The following is a 12,458-nucleotide window of genomic DNA, read 5'->3' on the forward strand; positions in this document are numbered from 1 at the left end:
TATCAGCAATAAAATTGCAAAATTTGCACGAAACAAAAGTATATTCTATTATGCTTTGAAACCATGAGAAACTTAGGCCTAAAGTTTTAATTTTTATAATTTTTTTAATATTTCAAAAACGAGACACAGGATTATATTTTAATTCTTTATGTTTACAATTATTATACCTTTCATTTAAGTGTACATGTAGAATATGTCCATAAAAATGGAACAAATAATTATCTTAATAATGACATAGTTATCAGTTGATTTGTAGGATGTGGCCATAAAAAAGTTATTTTTAGTCTGGCCAGTTTTGAATTTTGGTCTCTTATCTTTATTTCTCTACTTTAGATTAATATTTAAAATACAAACAGAGTCAGGTGACAATTTTAAATTGTGTTTTTTAATAGTACCTATAATAATGAGTAAGTAGAAACAGCTTTTCAATATTTCAATCTGTTTAAATATTAGTCAAAATGCAGTGAAATATTGTTAAATTGAATTTTGATAAATATTGTTAAAATTAAATTTGCAAATACATTGTCCGTACTAAAAAAGGGTTAGGGTATGATAAGCGGACCCAGATTTTTATATCGAAATTGGCAAACGATATTACTTAATCATAACCACCGATATAATCAATCGATAGATACTGATTAATTATTTTGAACAAATAACTTTAAAAATAAACTAAATCGACAGCTGTAAACACTTTTAAATAATACACGTAAGGTAATATTTCAATTTTACATATAAGTAACATTTGATTATTAAAAATGGCAGTCAATTTTAGAAAACTACATGACATTGCTTTGAAAGATGATAAGACATGTTTTACGCGGCTTCAACATGTTGGACTCGTACCGAAAAATCCATTATGTGAAATTTGTGGGAAAGAAACAACTGTAACTGTGTGAGGAGCAAATATGGTCATCTTCAGTTTTCCTAATTTTGCTTATAATAATTTGTTTCATCACTGTAAATATTAAACCCATATTTTAATTTAAAACATATTATTGTTATTGAGGACTATAGATACTTTTATATCGATTGATAGTCTAGGATTTGATATGCGAATATTAGATATCGATGATTACATTTTTCGATACAAAAAACCGGGTCCGCTTATCGTACCCTACCCCTAAAAAGAGTTAAAAAGTTGTTATAAAAATATTACTATGGTGTATGGATGAGGAATAGTAGGTACATTATTTAGCTGGTACTTAAGCATTCACTGCAAGCTTACCACCATGTTATAAATGATCAATAAGTTAGATTTTTGTTGTCAAAATTTGATTTGATATAGTTGATAAAAAATTTAAATTAAGTCAAACCCTAACATTCATTTACATTGTTTTGGAGTAACAAAAGGCACTAGGCCTAGTTACTAATAATAATTTAAGATTATTGTTTTTACTATGAGTAATATATTAGGCTATATTAAAATGGCTGCATCTCTAAAATATTTTTTTAGTGTTGTGCTTAACTTTTTAATATTAAATAATTAAAGTTGTTGGGCTAATTGTTTTGTTAGACTTCAGTTTTGGTAAACCTTCCAAACATAAAACAAATGTGTGATAAAGGTTTTTTTTTATTTAAAAAAAATGGTAAAGCACACTGAATGCAATGAGTTTTATTTTTGTGTGTGATTCAAAGCTTTTTGTAGATATGAATTTAAAAAAATTGATTATTACAGATGCCTTTTTTAAGATATTGCGATTTTAGTAAAACACCTTTTCCGTCCCTAAAAACACTTAAAGAATTTTAAAAAGTATTTTTTTAAAGCCACATAAAGATAGGTAGGGTTTATATTTTTTTCTGAAATTAGTACAGTTTCCTTAATAATATTGTGAATTTTCATTACATTTACACTATAAATCATGAAGATACAAATTTTTTAATGAAAGTACAAGCTTGTCCGGAGTTCTTTGAGTATTTAAAAACGCCCATTTTGGCCAAACTGGAACTGCCTATAAAACAAAAATGAGTTGAGGCAGGAAAATTCCTTATCTGTATGGAAGGATTAAAATTTAAAGTTTCATAAAAATCTGAGATTGTGACAAATCCAAAATTTTCTGGCTAATTTGATGTGGAATGATCCCATAATAAACTAAACCAACCTCTTCTATTATAGTGTCTTTCCATTAAAATATATGGTTACTTAACATGTAGGTGCTTATTTTGAACTATCTCATATGATAATACCAAAGGACAAGTATTGTTATGTTTGTGGCCATGGCATATTGTTAACATAAGGCGTCCAGCGAAAACAGTTATTACCACTGCTCTGGATACATTTATTCAGAATCTGAATCAGAATCAGAATATCTTTATTGTCATTTGTCAATATTTACAATTGCTATAGACAACGTCAATATAACTAATATAATAAATAAAAATGTTATAAGGCTACTCAGTTTATTTGAATGTCATTAACTGATATAATATATTGAACTAATTTGTACAGTGTATTTGTCAATTTAAAAAATGTAACTGTAGTATTAGTAAATACATAACAAAATAAATAGTTGAAACAATGAATTAAATTACAACTAATCAACAACTCCATTCCAGGCCTAAGGAAGGTAACAATTCATAGCAAAAAAATTCTTCAAGGGAATAGAATGCCTTACTTATAAGCCAGTTCGACAGTTTAGCTGCAAATGGTTGTAGTTCTAAGCTTCTAAACGTTTGAGGGTAATTTGTTAAAACATTTAATTTGTAAATATATTTATGGCTAACTAATGGTTTTCCTAAGTCTAGAGGAAGGTGCAACAATATCCCGAGCTCCCCTAGTGTCATAATCATGAATTTCATCAAAGCAGATAAAGTCTTCAAAATTCTCCTTTACATATATTACATTTTGAAATATGATGAAAATGCCAGGAACAGTCATTATATTGTAGTCAATAAAGCATTGTTTACAATCATCTTGATAACCCAAATTGGCTAAAATTCTTACTGCCTTTCTTTGCCACGCAAAAACTTGACTGGCACCCCTACTGTTACCCCAGAGCATTGAGGCATAAAGTAAGTGTGAGTGAAAGTCACTGAAATAAGAAGAGAGCAACATATTTCTACCAACACAGTTTTGTAATTTACGTAACAGAAAACAAGCCTTAGATAGTTTAGAAATTACTGAGTTAGTTTGAGCTTCCCATGATAGTTTTTGATCTAATGTTACTCCAAGTAATTTCACTGGCTTAATACAGCTCTCTGCTATGTGCAACTTTTTTAATGTGAAACAAATTGTTTCAGTTTTATCCCATTGACTTTAAGATGGTTGACATCAAACCCACGAGTTTTGCAATTTCCTCCACTCGGTCACTTTGTGCTTCCCACTTTCTTGGAAAACTTTGCCAGTAACTAAAAAAGAAGTGTCATCTGCATATATAGAATAGTCTTACATGGAATATTGGTTGGCAGATCATTTATATACATAATAAACAAGAGTGGGCCCAAAACTGACCCCTGTGGAACCCCAGCAAGGACCTCCTGAAAATGAGGATTCTGAACCGGCCACTGAGACTTTGTGTAATCTGCCACAAAGATAAGTTTTAAGGAAGTGCAACGGTTTATCATCAATACCATAGTATTTCAGTTTACTCAGTAGAGTTTCATGTGATATACTATCAAAGGCCTTACTGAGATCCACAAGAGTCATATTAACATATTCACAGTTCTCAAAGCTATTTATGACATTAGTTACAACTTCATTTAGAGCTTTAGTTGTAGATCGACCAGGACGAAAGCCAAATTGGGCTATTACTTAAAATGTTATATAGATCAAAGAATTCTAACAGTTGGTTCTTAACGCATGACTCCATTATTTTTGAAAAACACAGATACAATACATATTGTTCTATAGTTGTCAATACATGATTTATTACCTTTCTTAAAAAGAGAGTATACTCCTAGACTTTTTTAAGCAATCTGGAAATTTAGAACAGGTGAAAATGAAAGATTGATTCAAAAATGTTAATGGCTTAACAATAGCATCAGCAATAAGTTTGATAACTTTGTTACTAAAACCATACACATCTTCACTGTTTAGAGGGTTTTAATGATCTTATTACCTTAAGTACATCAAGCTCGCTGACATATGTCAAGTAAAAGTTTCCTGGAGGCTGTTCAACATTACTTAGAAAGGAAAAATGACTAATATTATTCTTATTAATTGCCTTAGCACTATCAACTACATTTTTCCCAATGCCAATATAATAGTTAGTTATTAAATTCTTCAGCTGTAATAGGTGGTATTGGATTTTCCGTTTATAATAGTAATTACCAGCCTCAGACTTTATTATTTTTCCATGCGGCTGAACATTTATTCTTTGAATTTTTTAATATGTTCTCATTATGCAAGATTTTTGCTTCTTTAATTTTACTCCTGTAAAACTTCTTTTTGGCAATGTAACACTTCTTAAGTAATATATTGTTTTTTGTAATGAGGAATTTTTAGCAAATCCTGTAACATAATTACCGTGCTTCTCATTTTTCTTAAGCCACTGTCAAACCAAGAAGTATTATTCTTACTTTGATTTCTCTGTTTAACATTTTTAGTTTTTTTTTTGGACAACTGTTATTGTACACTATTGATAATTTACTTAAAAAATAATCATATGCAATATCTACATCTTCTATGTTATACAACAAGTTCCAATTTAATAAAGAACTTATTTCTGTGAACTCTTGCAATGTTTTCATCACTTATCTTCCTATAAGAGATTTTAAACAGTTTGGGGAACAGTAAGTGGAGCAGTGAATTCAAAAATAAACAATAGAATGGTCTGAGATTCTCTCCTTCCATAAGCGGTTTTTTAATACAAATTATTATCTAAATCTGTAGCTATATTGTCAATACAACTGTTATTTCTTGTTGGGAGTTTATTTACGCAGTAAAGATTGAATGATTTTAGAAGGTTTACAAACATTACAGTGTCTTGCTCTCCACTCTTTAGAATGTCAATATTAAAATCCCCCCTAATACAATTTTTACATTTAGGCTTTTTTCTTTGAATAAAGCATAAGAGATTATCAAGATTAGCCAAAAACATTTGGCACATAGAGCTAGGAGTCCCTATATACAGATATAAAAATTACATTCCAAATATTTACATGTATACAAACAGCTTCAAGTAAACCAATTTGGGTTAAATGGGCGATATCAATCACCTCAAAGCAATATTGTCATTAACAAGAATAGAAGCACCTCCATAAGCATTTTCTCTGCAAAAGGCAGCAGCTAAATTAAAACCTACAGGAAAATACAAGGAGACTTCCATTTTGTGCAGCCAGTGCTCATTAATAAGGACAATGTCGCAATTGGCTTCATCTAAAATAACAGCTAACTCATTTAACTTGTTCCTTATTGACTGGATATTTAAATGCATGATGCGTACAGTTTTGGTGTTATTTGATTTCAAATTGTGACTTAAACTAGACTTAAAATTATATACAGAATTTACATCATCACTCTTGTTGCACACTAGGTCATCAGGTGTTGGACTGCCATTGGTAAGTTTCCCGCTGTAGACCCAGGTACTGCTGACTGCTGAGGGCTTCCTGGTGTGTTGTCTACTGTTGCAGGCTGCTCGCTGTTGCTCGGTTTCCTCAGATGGGGGTGACGGTGAATTAGCTTTCTCTCTCGCCGCCTCACATATCTTGCTCACCAACCACAGCTTTCCCGTACGATTTAGGTGCATTACCATGCCTTGTGTGGAGGAGGTCCCTAGTGGCTTTGCTGGCTTCCACAAGAGTGACATTACTGAAACCATCGCAAATGTTCTTTAGGGCTACATTAGTTTTCTTAGTTTCCTTGTTTTCGCCAGTCCAACAAATCATACCGGTTAGGAAAGGTCAACCAGAATGATTCTTTTTGTACTATATCTTTTTAAGGTGCTAGTAATGGCGGTCAATGGCTAGGTGCGCTTCATTATGAGATACATCGTTAGTGCCACAGGAAATCACCAAAATATCCTTGTTCTTCAACTCCTCCCCATCAATGTTTTTATGATCCAAAACCTGACTAGCTCTGCCGCCAGGTCTTACAAAAACCCAATTGCATCGTATGGATGTTTGTGTTTATTGATATACCATGCTAGGTCTTTACCATGGCTATCAGTGCAAAGCAACATTCTTGGCAGAGTGACTTCCCCAGCTCTTGCTTTGTCATCAGTGTTTGTGATGCTAGTTTCTAGATCGTCATCTATGTGAGAAAGAGCTGCAAAGGGATTTTGGGTCGTAAAAGAACTCTTCGTTATGTTATCCAATGTTGGAGGTTTCTCCTGTGCCACTGAACGACCTCTTTTGTAAACCACCTTATTAAAACCTTGGTCTGATCCTTGAGTATTCTATGTTCTATGTGTACTGTAATAATAACCTCCTTCTGTTATCTCCATATTATTCTGGTAGAAAGAATGTTTGTATAGTTTGTAACTATCAGAATACACATACTGTAACATAAAGGAAGCTGTCACCTTCCTTGTCGTTACATGTCATAATCTACTGAAGTCTTGTTCCCAGTGAATGTACTGTCCATGACAACATATCATCTACCTAAATGAAAATATCATTGCCACTAGTGTTTAGAAAAAAATAACATGATTCCCTTACTTCACGCCTAAAAAAGCAAGCAAATGATGTAAGTGGAGTTATGTAACAAGAAAAATATGTGGTAATAAGGTCCACTTAGTGCAGTCCTGTTCTGAGAACTTGTGGGTACCCTCTCTTATTTTTGCACTGGGATAATTATGTAGCATTTTACTTAACACAATCGATCGTTTAAGGTTTAATCTCAATTGTTCTGCAGGAAAAAGTGGAACACAGCCAACAAGAGAAGGTTTCCCAGATTCTGGAGCTGCAGGAGGAGGTGGCACAGAGTCGAACGAGAGAAGAACATTACCGCAAATATATCCGGGAACTTGAGCAAAAGAATGATGATCTGGAGAGGGCACAGAGGTGAGATGTACTGCTTCTTCATGAAAATTATTTGCTTTTTGTATAGCAGCTGTGTTCTGTGTATTCTTCATCTACTGTAATGGGAGTGTGGGGAATTGAACACATGGAGTGACCAACGATATTATTAGCTGGAGGTGTTCTCTATAGCATTGGCACAATCTAAAGGAGAATGTATTATCATTTTAAACGCCTAGTAACAATTTTTGTATCATAGAGTGGCTCAGTATATGTTGGGTAGTTACAAAAATAAAGTCTAACCTTAACTCAGTCAAAGCTAAAAAGTTTTTGCAGAAAAATGTGCATTATTATTTATGAGTGAGTATTTGTGGCCATCGCATATTGTTAACATAAGTAGGAAAAAACATGGGAAAATCAGAAGTCTTAATTTAAAATTAGAATTCTTGATTTTAATAATACTTGCATAACTTAAATACAATTTTTGTATGGTAGAACTCATCATGAGATAGGGTTTTTTATGTTTTTGATCAAGATTAAATTCTAGCCTAAATAAATAAGAACAATAGCTAGTGTACAGCACAATGAGTGTTAGTATTCTGAGATATTTAAATGACTCTGGAGCTGTCCATTAGACTGAGATTTGCCATCACCTCTCTGACTCTCTTTTGAAGGACAGATATTTGCTGTAGGTTACCTTCAGTGGTCTTCCCCAAACTACTAGGCCATGAGATGTGACTGTAGAAGCGAGTGATAGACTTTCTTTGGTGCATTTAGATTACCAATCCGTTTAATTCTTCTCATAATGAAAAATCCAGTACTTATTTTTTTGCGTAGATTATTTATTTGTTTGGTCCAGCTAAGATCATCGGTATCAGTTGTAACACCCAGCAATTTTGATAAATTTTCTTACAATGCTGAAAATGTTTCTTTTTTATTACTTAAGTTTGGGTGTTATATAACTAAATATTTTTCACAATTTTTCAAACAGTAATGAACAGTTTATTTTTGCTATGTTGGCGGTTTTATAATCCATGGAATGACTCATCATCATAGCCAATTCATATGTGATTGTAAAAGAAATATCACATTTGAAATTCAATGCAAATAGTTTTTTCTTAAAGAAGTTCGACTCCCTCTAATCAGTAAAACTGATCCAGATAATCTGGAGATCTGGATAAATGAGGTCCAGAAGAATGCAGTTGTACTACATGAAGAAAATAAATAACATATAGCACCTTTTCATAATTTTTATTATTTACATCTGTTTCAGCAATTATATTGAAATTCTGAATTATACAATAAAATAATGAAACAAAGAAAAAGTACAGTAAACAAATGTATTTTAGATATGATTGATATTGTATTTAACAAGAAATACAATTAGTTATGGGTTACCTTTGTCAGGTATGTCAGGAAACATCATTTTACATAAATTAGAAACTAACAGTACACTCAGTGGTAATAACCCGCTTCATAGTAAAGTACAGATATGTCAATGACATTATATGTCCCTTTCTAGATCATTACTAGAAACAGAAAAAGAGACCTTTTTCTTCAAGAAGAGATTAAGCGATTTCTTAACATTTGTAAAATGCATTAGGTAACACTTTTAAATTTTTTAAAGAAATTCAAACAAAAAATCTACTTTCTCGACTTCATAATAAAAAATGAAAACTGTAATCGTAATTCCAAAATGTTAAGAAAACTATATTAAACTGACCCATTTATCCCAAAATACTGTAATCGTACTTAGAATTATAAAATGGCAGCATTTAATTTAATGGTGATTTGGTGATAAAAATAATTAATCAATAAATATATTACTATGAATAAATCTGATTTTGAAATGAAATGAAAATAATTATAAATTAGACAGTAAAAAATCAATACAATTCTAAAATTACTGGAAAAAAACCAAAACGATTTGTGGCTAAAAATTAAACAAATTTGAGATAGTCATGGAAGCTGAGACTCAGTAAATCATAATGGGAAGCATAAAGGAACAACAGCAGCTCACTTACCTAGTGTTAAGGTGACAACAGAGGCAACATACTTGGGAGTGATAATAGATAAAGACCTAAGCTGGACACAGCATATTGATAATCTATGTAGAAAACTGAATACTGGGATCTATGATTAACAAAAATAAGTAACACAGCCACTGCTAAAACAGTATACAGTACCATGCTCTGTTTGAAACTCATTGCCTCCATGGTCTCTTAGTGTGACAACAAATCTTCAACTTACATGGGATCTTAGTGATCCAGAAGATAGCAGTGAAGGCACTAGCTTTGTACATGAGAGTAGACTACCCAGAGGATCCAACATCCATCACTACAAAACTCTAGGTGCAGCAAACTTCCAACTTCCTGTACACCGACTAGCTCTGTTTGAATAAAAGCCCATGAGGAGAAGCATGAGAATAAAGCTGTAAAATTACTTAGCAGACCTCAAGAAGTGTAAAGCAAATAATTTCAAGAGTGAATTAACATCTTGCCTGCCATGCCGACCCGATCGGTCGGCGACGTAATTGCAACAACTCGGCAATGCCGACCCGATCGGCCGGCACAATGACGTTTCCATTGTTTTTCTTTGTTGCCGCTGTGGATGTCGACTCTAGTGGCAAATGACTGAACTAAGTTTTCTAAACAGATATGAGACTAATCAGAGAACGTTGTCTGGAGTCGTTTTATTGTTTATAGGTTAGCTAAAAACACCACGCAATATCGTTAACATTTTGACTCACGATCGGATCGGCAGGTTTTTTTTAAGAAAATATTTTACGTTTTTTTTCTTTTATACATTTTTTAATAATTGAAGCAAACATTGTTTTAATTTAATATTGTACTTTCCTCGCCAAAATTGTATGGGGAATTTTTTAAATTAAATATTTGAAGCTGCTAACTTAGTTTTCAGTTATTGGGTAGTAAATTAAATTTCGTATTCAATTTGTTATGAAAAACAAAGTTTATTATTGTTACAAAGATATGTTTGAGGATAGCAAGGTTTTAAGTTTATTATGAATAAGCTACAAAGATATGTGAAATAGAGGATTACATAGTTGTATTCAAATTTATTTGTGAATATTCTTGAAGCAGTCTTTGCAGAGATAAGGCTTCCCTGGACATAATTCACTAAAAGTGGTCACTTTTTTAAGATTCTTGGCTGCAAGTCGACCTCCTTGAAGCATAGCTGTTTGGTAGCAAATCTTGCAGTTTTTTCTTGATCTAGTTTGTTTTTACCTTCTCCAATAAACGTAGATGATTCTGAAACGTAGTGATCCAGAAACAACTGTATGTCATTGTCCTCTAGGTTTTCATCCATCTTGGAGAGTTGTTAACACAATTACAATAATGCCTACGCACACGGATAGACACAGCTTGAATGTAAAGACGTGAAGTATCAATGAGGTTAGTATTTAGGCGCGAAACAACCCGCGTTACAGCTATAAGCGGCAAGGAAAAGGAGTGGGGGACGAGTGAGTACTGTGTCTGGCATCAGCTGGGGTCTGGTAACAGCTGGCGCTAGTCAGCCAGTGCGCGCACACTCTGTCATCACAGTAGTATAAAGTAAAATATCAAGGTCGACTGAAATTTGAACGTCGGTCCGATCGGGTCGGCAACAATTTTTTAAAGGCAATTTTTGTTGAAAAATATTGTTGCCGACCCGATCGGGTCTGAGTTAACCCCCCATCCCCTTAACATGTGTTTTGTGAAAATCAATTTTATTAACCAGTATCAATAGTCCAAAACTAATTTCACAACCAAAAACACGACTGCACAAGTTGGCAATCCAGGAATCTTGAGAATCTCTTATGGTGGTAGGCAAGGTGTTAAAGAAGTGGCTGATACAAAACCCCTTGTACACTATTGAAGAGTATTTTGGAAGAGATATTGTATGATATAATGAAAACTGAAGACCAATAAAGCACTGATAAATAAATAAACTTAATTTAACTAACAACCTAATATTTAACTTGACTTTGTAATTAACAATTTTTATTATTAGTTTTATGGCGAGTTTATTATTAGTTGAATATAAGTGTGTAAAAACAAGAGAAAATTTATATTTTAAAGAAGAACTAAAAATTTATTTAAATAACAAAGAGGTTCAATTATTATGTTAAACTCAATGCAAATCAATGCAAAAAATTCAATATTTGAACAAACTTCAAACTAAAGAAAGTAATTCAAACTAAAGTAAACTTTACGAATGAAGTTTGTTAGTTCAGCTGTGTTCAACAATAATTATAAAGAGTGTGTCAACCATCATGTAGGGTTTGGGAGCCTGAAGAACCTAATTAAATTGTAAAATATGTTTGAGATTCTCCCAATTAAATGGGTGTGGTGCGGTTTTTTATACGACCAAGTGACTGGCTCTTTTTCTTCATCAAAGAAACTATTACAGCAAATGTTTATTGGGACATGCTCCAGCAGTACGTTTTCCTTTAGTAAGACCAAATTAAATAAGAAAATTGACAGTGTACTATTTCAACAATATCATGCACAATAAAAGATTCCCAAATCGTTGGATCAGTAAGCCTATTCCTTGACCTCCATGAAGTCCCGAATTACATCTCCAGGCTTTTACTTCACTGAGAAATGTGAAACATGAGTTATGTAACTGCTTACTCAATTTTGTTATAATTTGATATGTTGAAAAATAATATTACTATTAAAGGGTAATATTAAAGTATGTAAAAAAGTATCATGACAAGTTAATACATCACAGTAATAAAAGAATTTGTAATGTAATATATATCAGTTGAAAGTATCTGTTTTACAAAAATCAAAGTCATTACTATTGCCCTCTAAATATTCTTAGGAATAACATAATAAGTTGAGTTTGTATTTTGTCTTGATCTTGAAATTTTGTACAGGGCCATGTATGTGTCTCTGGAAGAATTTGAGACCAAACTTAATGCTTCCATAGAACGGAATGTTCTTCTGGAGTCTGAGCTTGACGAGAAGGAGAGTCTCAAAGTCATGGTGCAGAGGTTGAAAGATGAAGCTAGAGGTAAAGTATTTTGTAATGCTTTATTCCTGAAATTATCATTTTATCCACCATTCTCAGGGTTAACAATTGTCACATTCAGATATTTTTCTTAACTGAAATACCACAATGTTTATATTTTTGTTTTGTCGTAAGTCCTCCGTAGCCTTACCCCTGGACTCATGTACCTATGTTTGCCATACAATTAATTGGTGTTCCTCAAGTAAAAACTTGTTGATTATTGTGTACAGATCTCAAACAAGAAATCCAAGTGACACAGAGCTTTATGATGACATCGGAGAATTGCAAGTCATCTTATCCTTACCCATGGACAGTTCTTACATACCTATGTTAGCTATACAATTAACTAGTGTTTTCTCATATAAAAACTTCTTGTTTGTTGTGTACAGATCTGAAGCAAGAAATCCAAGTGATACAGAGCTCCAAGATGACATCGGGGAGTCGCAAGTCCTCTGTAGCCTCACCCCTGGACTCCAACAAGCTGCCTGACTCAACGGTACCATCCCTGACGCCCTCCTCTGTCAAAAGTAAGCTCAACAAAGCCT

General features: G+C 32.8%; 1 protein-coding gene across 2 annotated transcripts in view; it reads left to right on the top strand.

The window, feature by feature from the left end:
• Positions 1 to 6,793: 6,793 nt before the first annotated feature.
• The window catches only part of LOC124372310 (nuclear distribution protein nudE-like 1-A), a gene marked incomplete at its 5' end in the record, with an annotated part of 49,015 nt that continues 43,350 nt past the window's right edge, over positions 6,794 to 12,458 (top strand). For both annotated transcript variants that reach the window (XM_046830689.1, XM_046830690.1), the window contains 3 exon segments: positions 6,794 to 6,942; positions 11,780 to 11,916; positions 12,303 to 12,440. In XM_046830689.1, the coding sequence (XP_046686645.1) occupies positions 6,794 to 6,942; positions 11,780 to 11,916; positions 12,303 to 12,440 (424 nt within the window).

Source organism: Homalodisca vitripennis, unplaced genomic scaffold (genome assembly GCF_021130785.1).
Source record: "Homalodisca vitripennis isolate AUS2020 unplaced genomic scaffold, UT_GWSS_2.1 ScUCBcl_2810;HRSCAF=7915, whole genome shotgun sequence".
NCBI lineage: Eukaryota > Metazoa > Arthropoda > Insecta > Hemiptera > Cicadellidae > Homalodisca > Homalodisca vitripennis.